The sequence below is a fragment of the Panulirus ornatus genome, chromosome 64 (assembly GCF_036320965.1).
Source record: "Panulirus ornatus isolate Po-2019 chromosome 64, ASM3632096v1, whole genome shotgun sequence".
NCBI classification, from domain to species: domain Eukaryota; kingdom Metazoa; phylum Arthropoda; class Malacostraca; order Decapoda; family Palinuridae; genus Panulirus; species Panulirus ornatus.
The window spans coordinates 5,875,886-5,897,938 of record NC_092287.1 but is presented as its reverse complement, the minus strand read 5'-3'; the positions used below and the strand labels follow the sequence as shown (position 1 = coordinate 5,897,938).

The following is a 22,053-nucleotide window of genomic DNA, read 5'->3' as shown; positions in this document are numbered from 1 at the left end:
TGACCGTATGCGCCCTAAACTTATTACAGTTCCAACCTCATCTTTGAGCTCCAGCAGCATTAAACAGAATTAATTTCATTAATTAAGATCCAGCGGAACTATTCAATTATACAATAAGTGTTTGCATTAAAGGAATGGCTATCATTCAAAAGTTCGTGTTGGAATGTACAGCTACTTGAATGGAGATGCGGTGGAACTAAAAGCACTATATATATATATATATATATATATATATATATATATATATATATATATATATATATATATATACACAAAGGAATAAGACTTGTACGACTTCTTATAGCATGAAAAAGATCCAGGATGTATTAATTAAAGGTAGTGAAGTTGCAATACGAAAAGGTGTATCTAAAAATACATATGTACAGTAACAAATTGAAAAAAATTGGTAGTCCAGGTGAAAATGAAACTAGAACTTCGGCGTTAACAGGATTATGTTTATATTATGTAAGAGGGAAAAGAATCAAATACTTCAATATTGTTAGTGTTCCCCAAAACAACAAATTTGGAAGTTTTATACTAACTATAATTTCAAATTTGTTAAATAAACGGTGATTATGAATCATAAAACGCTATATATCTACCTCACAATGGGTCCAAAGCTTTATAGAATTTATCCCTGAAATTGTAAGGTACGATTTACATTTACCATCCCTAAGGCACGCAATGTGTTTGTAAACAAATTGCTACCAGATAACCTGTCAAGTTTAGACTCTGGAGATGTGGTCTAGTCTCAATATTTGGAAATTGAACGGATAATAAGGACGTAATTGGGCGATATGACAAAAGAAATGGACAGGAGGTCAACATTACGTGGAATAAAGAAAAGATGTTCGTTTTTTACTTTAGCAAGGATTGATAAACGACCTATGATATCAGTAACAAGTCGCGGGCAGCGACAGTAAAAAAGAATTAAAAATGTTGACTTTGATGGATGTGGAAGGGTGCTAACGAAGAAAATCAACGGTCTTGTGTGTGATGATTATCCACTGTGGTTAAGATGACGGGCTTTTATTAGCAAATATATTGGCTGAGCCACTAGAAATGATCGACTTATTATGGTAATTTTTCCGTTGAAGTTCTTACGTGGTCTAGTACAGATTTTGACGAGTGGTACCACTATAGAGTTGATATAGTGAGTGGGATTATAGGTGTAGCAACTCCTACTCCGACAATTTTAAGTTCTCGTTAAGTGGGTAGGGAAATTGTGGGGGTAAATACACCATGTCAACAGCTGAGACTGCAGAGAATACATTGATACCAACTTCGTCGAAGTCTGAATGTAGATTATGAACAGGAGAGCCATCTATGGCGTCCCTTCATCTTTTTTTGTCATTAATGAGCTTCGCTCCCAAAGTACACTTTTACCTAGATAAATACTGCTGAATACTACACAATTCATTAAGTAACTAGATTTATTAGTTATACTAATATTTACAAAAAATATTCAAAACATTGTTTATGAAATCAGAAATATCTAATTATGGAACACGTAGAAACTTATGACCACAAATGTCTTATAATCACCTGTTTGTATCATTCCAGGCACCTTTTAACAGGAAGGCTCAAAAGTCCCTGAACATGCAACTGCTTGGAGAAACCCTTACACGTCACTATAGATTAGCCTGTGAATTATATGATACTTATCCAGCTGGGCGCTTTACTAATCAACTTTCTCAAGGAAACTTAGATCTCAGTTTATCTGAAGTTGATCTTGGACATTTGGAGGCATTGTGTCATGTCATTCAACACAAGATATCTCCTTTGTGTATTCACATTAATATTTCTACTGAAAAAGAAGGTAAAGGTGTTAACTTCATTATACGTTTTCTTGTTTATTTAGCACTTGCACAAAGAATCATGCAATATTGCTGTCAAGCATTACATTTTACAGATACCCATATATAAGTTCTTGTAGGAGCTTTAGGTATCCTTATTTTTTTCTCATCCATATCTGAGAATGTAAGTAGGAACTACTTGTTTTGTGTCAGAGATGAACCATATGGCAAAATATTTTGGTAAACATGCAAAGCTTTTCATTTAAAAATCATCTGTAAATTGATGTGAGGAGGTTAGTATACAGACAAAAGAGTGCTGTATGGAAATGAGGCAAGGCTCAGTAATAGATGGATAGTCTCAATTTATAAGGGTGATTAAGAGACAGTTAAAATATGAATGCTATTATGTGCATATAAGGAAGTTGCAAGAACTCAAGAAAATTTTTAGTGAATTTCTAGGGGAGATCAAGTTGCTAAAATGGTACAATTCACTCCCACTAATGGAGACAGAGATATTAGTGTGAAATGTTTGAAACTAAATACAGTGCATGTGACCTGGTTGAGTTTTTAAGGTCAGGTGAAATTTGGAAATCAATTGATGTATGCTTGATGTAACTGATAAAGTATAAGTGATGAGGTGACTTAAGGATTTAAACCATTTAGAGAAATCACTGGTTGCTTTAGAACAACAAATACCTGCACGACAAAAAACAAAAATACTCCCTGTATAATTTTGCTTCAACTTGCTCAGCACCAAGTTCTCTGTAACAGAGCTAACTCCCTCCCACCCAAATCACATCATAATGATCGAGTAACCTTCACAGCAATGGTGTGTATCATTAAGAAGCAAGGTAAGTCCTGCTTACCAAATGAAATTTATTCTCATGTTTTTATACATAAAAAAAAATCCATGCTGTTATGATTTAATTTAATGTTATAATTGCAATCCAGACCTACAAGACAAAATTATTTGAACTTCAGAAAAGTTTCACTTGATACAAAGTAACAGGGTTTGCTTCTTGGACCTTTCCCTACATTGGCTTAGCTAATGATCTGCCAGTGACAGACAAATGGTAAAAGCTGTTAATTTAAAATACAGTCAAGCACTTCTTCCTTTATCCAAGGTAACATGCCAGACATATTGTAGAAGCTATTGATTTAAAATGCAGTCAAGCACTTCTTCCTTTATCCATCTATCATTCTGTCAGTCAGAGCCTCCTGGGAGAACCTTCTCCCCTTTCATGTTGTAATATGAAAGTACTTAAATGTATAATTGCAAATTCATAATTTTTGGTGAAATAAAATTATGTTTTACAGTTGGAGTGAAGGTCATCCAGCGAACTCTGCAGGGAATCAGTGTGTGTCTTTCAGTGTCACAGACTCTTGCAACTCTTGAACTGTACAATATCAGACTGAAAGGGAAGAACCTTGATATACTGTGTCAGGTAAGGATTAGGTATTAATTTAGCGAATGCACTACTTATCATATATGTTGTAGGTAATACTGTTGTTATTATTATTATTATTATTATTATTATTATTATTATTATTATTATTATTATTATAGAGAAAAATGTAAGAGAACATGTGATTCACAAATATGCTGGTAGCCACATGAAGATTCAAGCTCTTTTGTGATATTTCATGGCTTCAGGAATACACTACCAGCACATTACTTTCATATAACACTAGCAACCCTCTATTGAGGTTTTTACAGGTAGAGGCTGCTATCCACATGGAAAAAGGGTAAGATGGACTACTTTGAAGTGGGAAAACTTTAACAATGCTCTACTGTACTCTTTTCTGTCTGTTCATGGTGATAAAATTTCATCGAAGGTGACTTCCCACTTGTGGTGTTTCCATCTACAGGTAGAGTCTACAGATACCTATATATATATATCTATTTATGAATTTACAATTATCCCAGCTCAAATTTCTATTGTACCATATGGGGAGGGAGTTTTAAACTTGTAGGGGCCCTTCTCATGAACATTCTCCACTATGTATGCATGTATGTTGTAGAAAAGCATAAGAAATTATTGCATTGATGTTAATATTTAGATAATTGTTAAGAAAATATTGACTTCTTGAGAATCAACCCCAAATAGGTAACCTTTGTGTAAGGGTAACTGTTAAATGCCCTGGGGATCCAAAAGACCCCAGTGGAAACAAATGTTCTACTTACATTTCAGTTACATGAGGAACATCGTACTCAAAGCCTTTGTAATAATTTTAGTACAAAAATAGATCAGTATTTTGTTAAGAAGTAATTTCACTTAATTTGTATTAAAAAGTAATTCAGCCTAAAATTAAGTTCTAAATGAGAAGTAGATACTGGATTCCATTACTGTTTCGGTAATAGTGCATTTCCCTGTAGCCACATACTTCACAAAGCACTCCAAATTTGTGGTTATATATAATCCATTGTGTAATAACAGCAGTGACAGCTGCAAATTGTAAATATCTAAGGGTCTATTGGACCTAAAGCATCTCAGTAGCACACAAATAAAGCTTGTCCTGTACCACAAAGACAGTGCACTGCGACAAGCTCCTACCATGTAGTGTCAAAAATCTCTTAGGCTACCCATGTAAGGTTTAAGCATATATATATATATATATATATATAAATGAACTTTGTATATTTATGAATGCAGTATATCTAGGGCATGACAAAAACAATATTCCCTTGAGAATGGTATGAAAGTGAATTAATTGAATACAATAATATTTGAGAAATATTTGGCTCATAATTTCCATATATTGCTTGTATGTGGAAAATAGTACTAAGTAGTTTCTGTTTTTATATTAGGAAAAAACTTTATCTTTAGTGTATACATAACTAAAAATTACTGTATTTTTGTTTAAGGGCCTTGTGAAATCACGAAATCTGAAATCTCTGAGCTTGAATAAATGTGACCTTGGAGATGTTGGGGTTCAGAATGTGTGCCATAGTATCAAAAATATACCCAGCATCACACATCTCTCTCTGATTGATTGTCATTTAGCAGACAAAGGGGCTTCAGCTGTTGCTAGTTTGGTACAGGTAAGATGAAAAATAAACATTATGATATTCTTGCCAAGATGTCGGGGCTCTGAAACCCTAAAGCTATCTTCTACAGTCTATCCTTCTATCTCTAGGGTCTTCCCTTTCAACCTTGCTCCTTCCACTTTTGATGTATATTTGTTGATCTTTCTTCACTCGTCCTTTTCACATGTGTGAATCACTTTAGCTTGCCCTGGTCAACCTTCTTGGTCAGACTGCACTTACTACCAGACCTCTTACTGACATTGTCCATATATGATTAATGAGTCTGACACCTCGTACTGTCTTCATGTTTTTCTAATATATCCATCACCTTTTCCTCTGCACTCATGGCTCAAATCTTACATCCATACAACGCTGAATTACTATACCTTGAAGCATACACATCTTTGCATTTACAGACGGTGATCTGTCTTTCCACATGCTACTTAATTCGCCAGAACCTAAGCCTACTCCTCCACCCAGACTTGATTCAGCAACCATGGTTTCATGTGCTGCTACATCCACTCCCAGATATCTAAAAGACTCCATTTCCTCCAAGTCCTTCCTAGCCATACTCACTCAAATCATGCTGTTTCAACCCCTGCTACAACCTTACTTTTGTTCTTGTTTACTCTCAAATTTCCTCATACACACACTCTCCAAAACACTACAGTTTATCTCTGGAGTATGCCATCATAGTTGTGTCATCCAGACAGCAACTGATTTACCTCCTTATATAAAATAAAATTTGCAGCATTCAATTTGTTTATGTAGAAATCCTTGATACATAAACTGAGTAATGCTGTTATATTTTAGACAATTCAAGCTGGGATACAGCCATGAAACATGTTACTTGAGTAAAATTATAGAAGTATCATTGGCTTGAATGCAGAGTATGTCATACTTGATGCTAATATTTATCAATTTTCAATATGATAGCACCAAAGGATGAATCGAGATTCTGCTATGTGGCAAGACACTCTTCGATTAAGACAACCACACCTAGATGGAATGAGAGGTCTTCGCAGAATAACTCTCAATCACAATCCCAAGCTTAATGACAGTGGAGCAGCATTCATTGCTAATGCCCTTATGGAAGATCTGTGGATCAAAGGTAATTATAAGAAAAGTCAGTCGCTCAGTAATTGTAGATAACGTTCAAAAAACAAAAATATATTATTGGGAGTAAATTTGATAATAGATACATGTACACGACAGAAAAATGTTATTGCTGATGAGTTTTCATGCTTAATAAAAATCCTGAGTATTAATTAATGATGTTAAAGTGATGTGCACAAGAGATTGAGTACAAATTCAAAGTAAAATCAGACATATTTGTTTAAAAGAAAGGGTACTGACAGATTAATGTGAATGAGTTGTGATATTTTTTACAATCAGTAGGGGTATGAGTTTTGGGAGAAACATTAAAAAGAAAATATTAAATATGTAAAGTAAGAATATCTTTAAATATGAATTGCAGCGCAACAGCTTCTTTAGGGAGCACTAAATGCTTATGAGAACTTTCAGTAAAATAACCATACAGATGAGAACAGTCATCACCACAAATTTTACGCCTTTTTTGTTAAAATGGTACAAATTATTGTGGCTGAGTAATAAAAATTGAATGTTTCAGTTGTACATTGATTTCATCGAGCTAGCAAGATATGTTTTATATTATTTCCTCTTGAATTGTCATTTCCTTCTTCCATTTCATTTACATCCTCCTTTTTTACATTTCATTTTCAATCTATCGTTCAATAACCTTTATATTTGAAGATTCAGTTACTGATTTCAGTCTTTTATCATCACTGCTTCTTTGAATTATCATTCCATCCTTCTGATTTTCTCTTTCCACATCCTATCCTCACTGTTTGAGATACAATTTCATCAACCTTTGCAAATGCAGTCTTTACCTCTCTTTCTTTGACTCAGCTTTTATCCTTTGTGCTTTGGCATTCACTTCTCTAGTCCAGAACAGTTATTATTATACAATTCCATGACCCTTTAAATGGGGCTTCTGAAGCACTGAAGCTACAATACACAGAGGGATAAGGAATGGTGGACTCTTTTGGAGCAAGAAGATCCTTGACAAGATTGTACTCTTTTCTGTCCATTGATGATGGTACAACCTTTCTGAAGTTTACTTCTTGTGTACTCCTTTCTGTCCACTGATGATGGTACAGCCTTGCTAAAGGTATTGTACAGCCTTGCTAAAGGTAACTTCTTGCTTGCAGTGTAACCATTAGCAGGAAGAGTCTCAAACACCAGTCTTAAACTATTCTGAAAAAGACTGTACTAAGCTACCTAATCCCCCCTGTGATTTGATAAGATCCCACCAAATCTTTTCATCGGCTTATATTCTAAATATGAAAATGGTGAAGAACAAATATATTACCAACTAATAAAAGCATTGGTATTGCTAAAGAAGACACTGATAAAATCTCTTGGGTATAAAAAATAAAATTCCCCTCAGCCTTGGATCTTCAACACTGTGGTATTGGTGCTGAGGGAGGACTGCTTTTGAGGAACATACTAAATGCTAACCAGACATTGGAGGTGCTAGATTTAAGACAGAATCCATTTATTCCAAGCGATTTACTCGATGAAGTGACAGAGGTACTTCAAGGACGGTGGGATGACTCAAATATGCAGGTGAGTTCTCATACCATACATTTCATGAAAATGCATTAATTAGAGTAGGTCAACCCAACTTTCCTAAAAACTTTTTCTAATCTGTGGACTACATTTTCTATTATTCTTTCATTAATTTCTACAGTGCATCTTTAATTTACCCATCATAATAACACTTCAGTATTTCATTCTCACTTAAATATTTGAAACAACTTTTACTATTTTCTGCTTAGGCTGCCAGAGTTCACATTCTGACTCCTTAGACCAGTCACTAATTCCTTCACTTCTTGAAACATTCATTACTGTATTTGTAATAAACTCACCAATATTTGGAGCTTATATGATGTAGTTACCATTGTTTAAGAAAGTAAGAGAATCAGTTTTAATCCAGTATTTTTCTTTTTGCAAACATCCAGATATTTATCCAATAAGGTTAGGGTATATTATACAAATATAAGCTTATGATTCCAGTACATGTGGTTGGAACCCTCAGAAGGTAAATATGTCAAGCAGCAAGAGGTTTCTGAGAGTGGAAAATCAAGAGGATATTCTGCAACCAGAAGAATAAGCATTTTTAAAAAAGGGAGTCATCACACAGTTTATTTTCCACCCAAAAAGGGACCAAAACCTCCTGGACAACTTGGGGTACCATGGAGAGTGGAACATAGATTATTTGAACGAAGGTAATACTGATTTTACATCTGGATATGTATTTACGATGATTATTATTGTAAATATTTCCAGTAGTGCAAATTTGCATGTTACTGCATGTCTGGAAATGTGGTTATATGTACAGGGAGACATCATAGTATTTACATATACATAATTCTTATGTTTTTTTCTGAAACATATATCTTCACACAAAAGATACTTGATACCATCCTTTGTCATAACAATGACAAAATGGTTGGCTGATTTCATAGGTGTCTACCTTTGTCTTTTTTTTCCAAATTGCTTGCCATTTCCTGCATTAGTGAGGAACAGGAACAGATGAAGTGGCCTCATTCACCTACATCTCCTTCGATGCCAAGTGTAATGCACTGAAAGTACATTCCCTATCCACAATCAGGCCCAACAGACCTTTCTGTGGTTTCCCCTGGCTGCTTCATTTGCCTGGTTCAGTTCATTGACAGCATGTTGCCCGCTATATATCACATCTCTCCAGTTCACTCTCTCCCATACAGGCCTTACATTCTCTTGCACATTCAGGCCCCAAACACTCAAAATCTTTTCCATGCCATCCATCCATCTCCAATTTGGTCTTCCCCTTGTCCTCTCAACTTCTAGCACATATACCCTTTTTATCAACTTCTCGCCCATTCTATCCCTATGTCAAAGCCATTTCAGCAAACACTCTTCAGCTTTCTCAACTATACTCCTCTTATTCCCACAACTCTGTCTTAATCAATCAACCCACCTTACATCACATATTGTTCTCAAGCAAGTAATTTACAACACATTCACCCACTTTTGTACTGTCTAATCTAAAGCCAATGCTTCACATCCATACAACACCTTCAGGACGATTGTACCATTAAACCTAGCCATCTTTGCTCTTACTAAGAGTGACTTCTCTTTCCAAACATTCCTCAATGCATTCAGGATCTTAGCCCCTCTCACCCATCCTGTGGTTCATTTCAAGCTTCCATGGTTCCATTTGCTGCCTTGTCCACTCCCAGGTATCTAAAATAACCCATTTTGTTCTGGTCCTCTCCATTCAGACTCACACTCCAACTAACCTGGCTCTCTCACTCTCCACTGATAAACCTGCTCTTACTTTTATTTACATTTACCTTTAACTTTCTTCTTTCAAACACTCCTCCAAATGCAGATACCAGCTTCTGCAGTTTTTCCCTCAAATCATCATCAACAGATAAAAGCTGACTCACTTCCCAGACCCTCTAACCCCTGAGCAGATTGCTCCTCTCCCTAAAACCCTTGCTTTCACCTCCTTCAACACTCCAACCATGAACAAATTAATCAGCCCTAGTAAAAATCACACATCCCTAATGCAGACCCACCTTCTTGTGGTTCCACTCAGCCTCCTCTCCTCAAACTTGCCTTACTCTCTTGATTAAAAAACTCTTCAATGCTTTTAGCAGCTTTCCTCCCACACCATACATTCATAACATCTTCCACACAGCATCTCTAACAACCCAATAATACACTTTCTCCTGATCCATGAATGCTACATACTAGTCCTTTCGCTTCTCTACACGTTTCTCATACACATTCGTCAAAGCAAACAACTAATCTATTCATCCTCCACTACTCCTGAACTTACATTGCTCTCCCCAATCCAAAGCTCTATGAATATCCTAATTAGTCAACAACACAGTCACCCCATTTCTAAAGAAATTTAATTGAAATCCCATCCATTCCAACTCCTTTGCCATCTGTTTACCATTTTTATTCACGTTATACCTCTAAATGCCTGATTACCTACTTTTGCATTGAAATGACCCATTACTAATACTTGATCCCTTGCATCAAAACTTCTGACATATAATCTTGAGAGCAGTGATTAGATCTAAGGACATTGCATATAAGGATTCTATTGGAATGATTGGCAATAGGATGCAGTGGAAGCATTTTGTGTATTGAGGTGGTATGATTGGAGATGCTGTCTCAATGAATTAACTTAGTGTTAGGGTGAAAGGCCTTACTTCATGTTCACATGTTGAGCATGAGTTAAAAATGTCTGACTGATTTTTGGAGGTTACAGTTATTTGATCAGCCAATTAGGAACAGTATGTTGATAACAAATAGATAGATATATAGATTTTTGTGGTACAGATATCGTTGTAAGATACAGATGATCTCTTGGTGTGAAAATATTTGAGTATGAATGTTTTGAAACCTTTAACTAATTTTCTGAGATAATGCTGCAATAAGTGAGAGGCCAGTTTGTTTTGAATTTTATAACTCCATTGGCACTTGCTGTTAAAACATTTCATTTGAATAATCAATATTACCTTTTTCTATATTCTCTATTTCCAGGGAAGGTTTAGCTCCTGGTTCAATGCTGGATGCCTTTCATAAAGTACAACAAAGCAGCAATCTGGTATCAAACCCACCTCAACAGCCTGATGAAGAGGATGTAGAGGGCTTAACAAAAGTTAGGTATGGTAAAAGATTGATAAATAAAATGAAAACGAAATACCTTAATATTTAGTAATCCTTGCAAAGAGTTTGTAAATCATGATGAATCATTGTTATAGGAATTTAATTTTGACAATTTTTTTATTTTCACAGTTACATTTTATACACCCACACATGCATGTATGATTACATGCACCTCCATACTGTAGGGAGAGCTTTAGCATCCCACGATAGAAGGTTGTAGCGAGTACCTGTCCAAAAAAGCACTACCTTCCTCATTTGGGAGTGTTAAAGGTATTTCCTGGAATGAGCTTACACTATCTATGTCAAGGTTGTCTTATTATTATTTTTTTCATACATATTCACCATTTCCTGCATTAGCAAGGAAGCAAATTATTATTATTATTTTCATTATTATCATTATTATTTTATTTTTTTACGGAGGCACCGGTGACAGACAAAAGACCACATCAAGGCTGGGCCTTAAATGAAATACAGAGAGGTTGATGAAAGGGAAAAAGGAAAGACAAGGGAAAGTATTTACAAATTCTGGAGGAAGTGAAAAATCTGTCGTTTAAAATGTGCCAAGTCATAGTTATTGGGAAAGACATGAGAGAGTAGAGAGTTCCACAGCATTAAGATGTAGGGAAAGAGACAGTTATTAGAATGAAACAACTAGGTTAATCTTAATATCTCCCCATTCCTCTCAATTTTTGTTCACTTTTCACACTTTTTCATACTACCTAATGTTTCATTGTAAATTGCAAATATTTTATTCATATAACAACAGGATCCTGTTTATGAAGCTCCTGTAGCTTTAAGGCTGCACTATAAGTAGTAAGGATGTGATAGAATCCTTTGAAGTGAGAAGTTCCTCAATGAGGTTGTACTTCTTTTCATTTGCTGATGATGATAAAACATTGCCAGAGGTGACTTTTCACTCATAGCATACCCACTTGCATGCAGGGTCCAATATCCTTAAAAATATTTGTGTTTTTCATTACAGCTATAGAGTGCTTTTCAAAACGAAGGTTTTCCACCTCCTTCAACTCTTAGGTTAAGCCTTGCCTCATTAAATTTTGCTCATGATTTTGGATTCTTCAACATAGATTATATGGATGATTGTCAGTGCTTATGCACCTTTTAGTGAGAGGAATGAGAAAGAAGGGTGTCAATGGGGAGAAGCCAAGTGAGTGTAACAGCTACTTTGATGTCTTCATGAGGAATGAGTATTAGTGGTGGGAGATTTGAATGCAAGAGTGGGTGATGTGGCAGTAGAGGTATTATTTTGGGGGGGACGTTGGGTACCCAGCTTAACTGAAGAGGGTGAGCAGTTTGTTGTGCTGTATGCTGAAAAATTATTGGTGACTGGGAATACCATATTAAATAAAGTGCATACATAAACATCCTTGGATGAGATGGGTTCAGGGTTACCAGCCTTTATTGGATTTTGTTTTAAATGACAGGCGTCCAAAGGAGAGATTGTTTGATGTTAATGTGCTATGATATGCAGCTGGTAGGATGGCAGACCACTTGATGGTGGAGCTGAGTGTGAATCTGTAATAGTTTTAGAAAAGAGAGGAAATGCCATAGGTGAGAAGTGGGTGGTGAAAGTGAGTGAACTTGAAAAAGAGGCTTGTGTGTGCACATACCAATAGAGATTGGTAAAGAATGGCAGGTGATAACAAATGAAATTGGGGGGGAGTGAGCAAGAAGTGGAAGGCAATTAGGGAAGCTCTGACAAAATACTAAACATAAAGTTCTTCATCACACCCCAGTTACCCAGGTCAACCCCAACCACATGATCCCCTTAACCACTCTCCCTTTTAACAGTTACTACTACCTAGTCAAAGCAGACAGTAGTTGGTATGTACCGGCTGGTGCTAGATGGCGGTATCCAGTGTGATGCTGGGATTTCAATAACTTTTTAAAGTACCGGTAACTGAAGAGGTGGATTGTCCCCATGAAACATGTTGTGCCACATGTATAGAAAAATTACATGTTGAATAAGCTTGTATGAACTCCGACTAGGTGTAATTTCACCTTCATATGATTTATTATTATTATTATTATTATTATTATTATTATTATTATTATTATTATTGGTGGTGTGTAATTGGTTTTCTGCGTCAGCAAGGTAGCACCAGAAAACAGATGAAGAATGGCCCATCCACTCATGTACACATAAATGGGTTGATGTGCTATCAATGGACTGAACCAGGGCATGTGAAATGTCAGGGATAAACCATGGAAAGGTCTGTGTGGCCTGGATGTGGATAGGGAGCTGTAGTTTCAGTGCATTACATATGACAGCTAGAGACTGAGCGTGAAAGATTGTGGCCTTTGTTGTCTGTTTACCTGATGCTACCTCACTGGAGCAGGGAGTAGTGATGCTGTTTCCTGTGAGGCAGGATGGCTCTGAGAAGGGATGAAGGCAAGCAAGTATGAATATGTGCATGTGTGTATATGTAAATGTCTGTGCATGCATATGTATACATGTATATAAGTGGATGGGCGGTTCTTTTCTGCTTCTTGGCGCCACCTCGCTGAAGCAGGAAATGGCTATTAAGTATAATAAAATAAATATATGTAGTGATTAGTGAAATGAAGAAGCAAAGTTGATAGGGAATAAGAAAAGAAAGGCATTGGGATGATACAAGGAAAGAGTGTAAATGACTGGGAGGTGTATAAGAGAAAGCGGCAGGAGGTCAAGTGGAAGGTGCAAGGGTCGCAAAAGAGAGCAAATGAGAGTTGGGGTCAGAGAGGATCATTGAACTTTAGGAAGAATAAAGAGATGTTTTGGAAGGAGGAAAATAATGTGTGTGAGATGAGAGAACAAATGGGAACATTGGTGAAAGGGTCAAGGGAGGAAATGATAACAAGTAGTGAAGTGAGATGTAGTGAGTATTTTGAAGGATTGTTGAGTGTGTTTGATAATAGGGTGGCAGATATAGGGCATTTTGGTTGGGGTGGTGTGCGAAGTGAGAGAATCAGGAAGAGTGATTTGGTGAAGAGAGATGAGATGGTGAAAGCCTTGCAGAAGTTGAAATTCAGCAAGGCGGCAGGACTTGGTGGTATTGCAGAATTTATTCAGAAAGGGGGTGACTATGTTGTTGAATGGTTGGTTGGTAAGGATATTCAATGTATGTATGGATTGGCAGAATGCATGTATAATGCTCCTGTACAAAAGCAAAGGAGGTAAAGGTCAGTGTTCAAACTACAGAGGCATAAATTTGTTGAATATTCCTAGAAAATTGTATGGGAGGATATTGAATGAGAGGGTGAAGGCATGTGCAGAGCATCAGATTGGGGAGGAGCAGTGTGATTTTAGAAGTGAGAGAGGATGTGTGGATCAGATGTTTAATTTGAAGAATATATGTGAGAAATACTTAGAAAAAAAGATGGATTTTTATGTAGCATTTGTGAATCTGGAGAAAGCATATGATAAGGTTGAAAGAGATGCTTTGTGGAGGGTATTAAGAATATATGGTTGTAAATTGTTACAATTCACTTCATCATGCTTTCACTGTAGAGTAATTGGTTACAATATTAATCATTCGTATCCAGACTTTACAATTTAATAAGTCTCATCCAGTTCATCAAATGGATACTTTAAAAAAATTTACATATATCTTTCCAACAGAAAGCAGCTGAGCCTTTACAAGAGAAAATATCAGAAAGAACGAGAACGAAGAAAACATACTGAGAAAAAACTGACCCATCTGCAAGCACGTTTGGAAGAGATTCACTTCTTAGATGAAGAAACTGTCTCTCACATAGAAACATGCTTTATGAAATTTCAAACATTTTTAACTCATTTACAAAGTACTGGGTAAGTAATATTTTCTGCCTGCTTGTCAAAATCACAAAGTCATGCCTATGACCTGTCTAATCTAGAAGCAGCATTAACCCTTGGGAAGCAGGAAGTCATACCAACTTACAGTGGTCAAAACCTCCTCAAATTACAGAGCACTTATCAGGTAAGAGCTGAACTGACTGAGACAGACATTGTAAGCCAGTGACTAGGCTAACTAGCTGTCAGTAACATGAACACATTCATCCACATGGTACACTACACCAGGTGGCTCCTTAGAAAAACATCGTCGGAGAAGCAGACTGTAACAAAGCAAAACAGAGTAATTCCTAAGGCATTATATTTTGTATAGAACATGAGGAATTTAACAATTTGGGAGATGGTAGGGCCTGACCATCATTCTAGGTGAATCTTGGGTGCAGCACCTAGCAATGACTGGCTTGTACATGTTTACCCTTTTAATTTGTTCATCTTTTCATTCATCCATTTGTCATCCAGCGACAAAGTATAATAAAAAGATAAAAAATAATAATTTGTGTCTAATATATATATACTCCACAGCCACATCAGGAGAATTATCAATGGGACAAATTGTCTGCTGGCAAATATTAGAACTGAATTCAAGTATATAAATAAGATGTTTGGTAATCAAAACATATTAAACTATTATATATTCTTTTATTTTGCTTTGTCGCTGTCTCCCTGCATTAGCGAGGTAGCGCAGGGAAACAGATGAAAGAATGGCCCAACCCACCCACATACACATGTATATACATACATGTCCACACACACAAATATACATACCTATACATCTCAATGTATGCATATATATACACACACACACACACACACATATACATATATACACATGTACATAATTCATACTGTCTGCCTTTATTCATTCCCATCGCCAGCTCGCCACACATGGAATAAAAACCCCCTCCCCCCTCATGTGTGCGAGGTAGCGCTAGGAAAAGACAACAAAGGCCACATTCGTTCACACTCAGTCTCTAGCTGTCATGTAATAATGCACCAAAGCCAGAAACTTCTTTTCGTGTCAGGTCACTGCACCTGAAGAAGCATAAAGGTTAAATTCTAAGGGTCCAAAGAGGAGCATTACCTTGGCTGAGGTCACCAGTGGCATGCCACAGGGTAGTCTTGGGCCCATTGCTGCTCTTGGTATATGTAAATGACTTGCCTTATGGGCTGAACTCTTATCTGAACATTCTGTAGATAATGCCAAGGGCAAGAGAGAAAGAAAGAGTGATGATTGCATTAGCTTACAAGAGTACCTGGATGAACACTAAATAGTTGATGAAATTTAATATGAATTAGCACAGAGTAATAATGATTGGACAATGAAAGAAAGCAGTAGCACAATTATTACTTGTTGGGAAGTAAGCTGCAGGAATCATTGTGAAAGAGACCTAACACTCAGCATTGTGCCTAACCTGTTGCTAAAATTCCACACAAGGAGAACTGTAAAAGAGGCGCACTATTAGCAAATACCTGAATTTCATTACAATTTATGGATAAGTAAATGTTTGACACACTTTGAACACCATAGACCAAAACTGGATTGTGCTTCTCAGGTTTGGTCAATACATCTAAAGAAGTGCATAGTGCAAAGATTTAATTGAGATAATCCAAAGAGTGGCAATTACGATGGTACTGTACCTGAATGAATAAAGCTGAGCTACAATAAGAGGCTGAAGGCTAAGGTGACCTAATTATGAACTTGAAAGTTTCTGAATCATTTGGATGATGTCAACAGTGAATAGTCTTTTGTGATAAGCAATGACAGAATAACCTGAGGCCATGACAAGAAGCTAGGCAAGAGCTTGTTGGAAAGGATAAGAAAAAGTAGTGTTTTATATGAAAAGTAATGGATGGTTGGAATGGACTAAGCAGTGAAACTGAATGTCAGCGGTATGCACATTTCAAATGTTGTGTGCCAAAGTTGGTTGCTGTGGGTCTTGTAACATTCTTTTGAATGTTACTGTAGTCACTTTATGTGAATTCTTAGTTCTGGTATTGCATAAAATAAACACTAGTTTCCTCACAAGGCATTCATTGACCTTAATTTGGTGCCTTTTCCTATATTTATGGATATGACATATGATTTGTTATTTCTGTATCTTCCTTGCAGATTGCTTTCAGTTTTAGGATGTTTCTATCATCTATTTGTTGTCAGGCATATAGTACCATATGTCTTTCTGTATGTCTCTCTAAACAATATAGTTAAAACTTTTCATTTTTTCTTGGTAGTTCAGACATTCAGGTCCTCATATTCTACTGGTAAAGTGTTTTTGAGTTCACTCCAGTTTAACTTGCTACCATACAACACAGCAGTATTTCAGCTTTACCATATATACAAAGGTTCTTAATATCATCCCACTCATTATTCTGTTAGGGGGTGTTATCAAGGTGTTCCCTAAGAAAAAAATTGAGAGCTGATTGTTCTTTTACCTATACCTAAGCATACTGCCTGCTGGAGGTTAACTGTTTGAAAATCATTCTAAGGTGTTGCCAGATTAGGAAAGTAAACTCTTCCCATGATTAGTGGGTGCTGGTGGTTGAAGACGTACCCATTCTGTTACATACTGAAATTCTTGTTTCCTGGATGTCTTTGCTACCCATCATCCAGGCAGGTTCAAGTTACATTCCTTGTTCAGAGGTACAGCAGCCAGCCTCAAATTTTTTTTTTTCAAAATCTTTGTTGTCATATACCTAAATATAGCTTTATATTATGAACTATGCCATTCAGTGATTATTGTATTAGATCTTGTGAGTCTTGTCTGTTCTGTAAGTGTCAGCAATGTATACTGTGATGGAAAATGTCAACAAGTTCAGACATGTCCTACCTTAGCTGTGTTCTGTTTCTTAATACAGAAAGATGAAATTTAGTGTTATGGAGATCTGTTAGTTTAAGTAATGCTGTTGTGTGCTGTCTAGCTCCTAATTGCTTTTCTTTAAACAGATTTCACTGGCAGTCATCCTCATCTGAAGTCAAATTACAAGATGGAGAGAATGGTACCAAAGCCAGCAATACATCACAGACCATTGTTCAAGCAGCAGCCTCATCTGAGCATACCACTTTTTTATCAGCAAATGCTGAAAACTTTCCTCCTTCAGATATACCTATTCCAGTTATTTTTGTAAGTAAAATAACAGAAAGTGATCCATCTTCCCAGGGAAATTGTGTAGAGACAGATAATCCATTAGAAACCGTCAAAATCATGAAAAATCCTCCTGTGAGTTTTGGTTTGGATTTTAAGCCTACAGAGAATACACTAGCATTAACACTTAATAGAAAAGATGATATAATGGAAGAACTTAAAAAAGACATCCAGAATGGGAGAAAAATGTTGTCTTTTCAACCAAAAGATGTAGTTCTAGAAGAAAATATGGAAGATATAGTACAAGAGAAAAAAGTTGTTGATATGAATGAAATATTTTCTAAAGTTCATGAAGAGTTATCAAAAGAAAAAGAAAGCACTGAGGAAAATTTCCCATGTGCAGATGTACCTGAAAGGAAAACTAGAACAAGGAAATTATATTTTATGTAAAAATCATGTTAGTGATAAGACTTACTGTGAAACAGTTCCTAAAAAGTGTGCTTCAAATGATGAGCCACTGATCAGTGAAAATGAGTTGGGCATGACTAAGTGTAAGTTAGTTCATAATGATAATGAAACAGATGAAGAGGATGTACCAGATTATGAGCAACATTCTCCTCTTAGGTGCTTGGAGGAAAAAACAGAGAGAGATATTTCTAATCATATAAGAAATAAAAAGATAATTAGAAGTGAATTGTCTGAATTAGAGTTAAAAAGACAACAGGAAGATACAGAATTAAACAAATCACATATGGAAAGAAATTCACCTTTGAACCTAAATAAGAAAAAACATGACAGTGATGAAGATAGTACAAGCTTTATTCATAAAGTCAAAGCTAATGAACAGATTTCTTTATTTAACAAAAAGAAAGCAGTGCTTGTGGACATATTTCAGACATCTGCCGATGAAATTCATGGATATGAAGAGACAGTGACAGAAAATCAGAATTCCCATGTTAAGGAATATAGTCATGGTACTGATTTGGCTGAAACAGATGATGAAAAACTTAGAATGCAAAAAAACTCCTTCCAAATTTCTAACAGAAGTTCATCTGTGTCATCAGTGAGTATTACTGATCATCTTAGTAACTCTCACTTTCGCTGGTCGAAAGGAAGTAAAAAAAAATCAAACAAACATGGGTATTCAGAATCCAATTCTTGTGAAGCACCTAAAGTAGAAGTGACCAGAAGTAAAGACAATGGTAGAGTGAAGCATGATAAGGTGAACCTGGGCACTCATTCACCTCATTTTGTAAAGAATGAAAATGGACTTCAAGATTATGGCAGTGATTTTGAAATTAGTGATGTTGAAGGAATCAGTATATCTGCCTCGTCTTTGACTACTACTTCCATACCTGATGATCTTCTAACACCAGGAGAGGAAGAATTTTGATCATCCAAGTTTGCTTTTCCTTAACATTTTTGATAAATATCATGCTCATCTACTATCAGTGATAGTAATTTCCTGAACCTTCCTTTGTTTCAAGATTATTCCTGACTAAAAATAAGCTACCGTGGCTAGACTTTACATCTTCTCCATAAATACCTATCCTTTTCATACCTTTCATCTTTACCCTTTTCTTGCTTACTGTTTTCAATTTTCACATATTTTTCACTTTGAGCCTGGCTGGACAAGGACTTGTGCCAATTGTTATATCTTCAAGGACTGTGAGGTGTGCAGCAGGCATACTGGTTCAATCCACGGACAGCATATCGACCCCTGTATACCACACTGTTCCTATTCATTGTATCCCGTGCATGCCTATCACCCTCAAGCACCATTCAGGCCCCAATTCCATCCTTCCATCTCCAATTTGGTCTATCCCTTCACCTTGTTACCTCCACTTCTGACACATATACTCTCTTTGTTAACTTACCCTCACTTACTTTCTCTGTATGTCCAAACCATTTCACCCATTTGCCAAAAGACAAAAACACATAAGAAATTCAAATCAATGGGAACCAATTAAAAACAGGAATTAATCAAAATTCAAACAGAGTATAAGAAGTAAACGTGAGGAAGAAAAAATAATTTCCTTGAAAGTTAAGAATAATCCTAAGGAATTCTTCATATATATAAGAAAAAGGAAGGCAGTAAAAGAAGGAAATGGACCATCACGAAATGAACATGACACACTAACAACTGACGACAATGAAATGGCTACCATACTAAATTATTCCTTTATATCTGTATTCACAATTGAGGAAACATCTCAAATACTGCAACCAATGAAAATATTTCAAGGATCTGAAGAAGAGTTGAAATTAGATAAACAGATAGCTCTGAAGTACTTAAATACCTGAACCAATTAAAACCTAACAAATCCAACAGCCCAGATAACTTAGCTCCAAGATTTTTAAAAGAGCTTAGGAGACACCTGATACACCCATAACAAAAATATTTAACATATCTTTATCAGACTGGGAAGTAGCAAGTATTACTCCTATATATATAAAAAAAGGAGACAAAAAGTGTGCCTTGAACTACCACTCATTTAGCCTTACATCAGTATTAGGTAAAGCAATGAAAAAAATAATACAAGATAAAATTTTCACATTTCTAGAACACAAAATTATACCGGACAATCAACATGGTTTCCACAATAGAAGATCCTGCATGACAAATTATGAAAGTTACTTGGATGCCCAGCTATAGTCTGGTGACCACAATTTAGTAATTCATAGCATAAGATCTAGTAGGTAAGAACATTAGGTAGAAACCCCTGCAAACACTGCACTATAGTTGTTCTCTCCCGGAGGCCTGTTAAGGGTGAGGCACTAAAGGCTAAGACATGGTACTAGAGTTCACTAGTTATGTAGACTATTGCTGTGTCCATCCCCTGAGGGAGTTCTTGGGGGAACAGGTGTCAGTCTATAAGGATAGACTGAATAGATGAATTCTGCACATCTCTTTTATTCTTTGCTCAGATTTAGTGTGAGTCTGCCATTAAGAAAGAACTCTAATTACAAAGGCACCTGAGTAATTAGGTTAACGTGCATCACACGTTTTTTGACAGACGGCTATTGGGAACAAGTTGTATAAAATAAGAGGTATCCACATGCTTTTCACATATCATGTATGACATGTAGTAATTCATCAGAGTTACATCAGTCAGTACCCTTTCTAAATGTTTTTTATCTTTTTGTGCTGATTTGTGATGACTAATGTAATTCTAAAAAGATTTTCACTGGGAAGGTACATTTACTGATGAAAGAAATAGCATGTAGAAGTGTGTGTGGAATAAGATATTTGAAATAAGATTATTGAGAAATATATACATTTCCATGGTAAATCATCGAGTTTTGTGGGGCCTGGATGTGGAAAGGGAGCTGTGGTTTCGATGCATTACACATGACAGCTAGAGACTGAGTGAGAACGAATGTGGCCTTTGTTCTCTTTTCCTAGCACTACCTCACATGCGTGTGGGGGGAGTGGTGACAGGAATGGATGAAGGCAGCAAGTATGGATGTGTACATGTGTATATATGTATATGTCTGTGTATGTATATGTATGTATATGTTGAAATGTATAGGTACGTATATGTGTGTGTGTGGGCGTTTATGTATACACATGTGTATGTGGGTGGGTTGGGCCATTCTTTCATCTGTTTCCTTGCACTACTTCACTAATGCGGGAAGACAGTGACTAAGTATAATAATTTTTTTTTTTTTTTTTTGCTTTATCACTGTCTCCCGCGTTTGCGAGGTAGCGCAAGGATAAATGAATAAATCTACCAAGAAAGAAACTTTTGTGATGATTATATTTAGAAATGGTTTAAACAACAATGTTTCCAACATCTTTTCAGAAACTGTGGTGCGATATTGGTGTTAGTCTCATATACAGTGTTTTTAGGATGATGGATGTAGAAAAAAAAACTGTGAAAGCTTCAACAAAAAGCAACTCTATTTTTAAGCTTGTTCCTTCTGTTTCTAACCTTTAAAATGTCAAATTATGGAGGATATTACTCAGTAAGCAAGTTTTAAATTTTCATTTTGAAACAGATGTTTATACTTGAGGATCACTAACCTTATCTTTTACAAATTTGGCACTTAAGGCATGCCCTATCAAAAATATCTGTGAGTCTAACTCATTATTTCAAATTTTTCTAGTCTTAGTAGTAAGGACCTTAGTACTAAACGCAAGTAATTACAGATCTACCATCCGTGGTACGCTTTACAAAAGAATCAGCAAACCTTACTTCTTTTCTCAAAAATTTGATTCATTAAAATCACCCTCAAAGATACAATAATAAGGGTATCAAAGAATGGAATTAAGCTTTTTTCAAATCAAAGTCAAATAAAGCAAATATTTTCTAAAAAGATCATACTGCAGGGTCCATGAAATATCATGATGTACAACGTGCTGACATGAAGTACTTCATGATCACTAGCAAATCCAACATGCAACTGGAATGCCAGTATTTTTGGACTTTGCATTAGATTTTAGACGACTTTTTATGAGGGTTTAACAATCGCAAAGAAAGAGTATCAAGTGACCCAGTTCAGAATACTACCTACATACCTTTTAAACTATGAATGGTTTCCTCTTTCTAGCATTCATGGTTA

General features: G+C 36.0%; 1 protein-coding gene across 1 annotated transcript; it reads left to right on the top strand.

Annotated features, from left to right (window-relative positions):
* The first annotated feature begins 684 nt into the window (after positions 1–684).
* On the top strand, positions 685–21,854 carry LOC139746306 (uncharacterized). Its single transcript, XM_071657424.1, is given in 11 exon segments — positions 685–1,079; positions 1,564–1,819; positions 3,114–3,241; positions 4,663–4,839; positions 5,761–5,935; positions 7,295–7,473; positions 7,924–8,135; positions 10,453–10,575; positions 14,198–14,386; positions 17,349–17,834; positions 17,836–21,854. Coding segments are annotated over 11 exon segments (2,973 nt in total). The 5' UTR covers positions 685–1,076; the 3' UTR covers positions 18,881–21,854.
* The last annotated feature ends 199 nt before the right edge of the window (positions 21,855–22,053 follow it).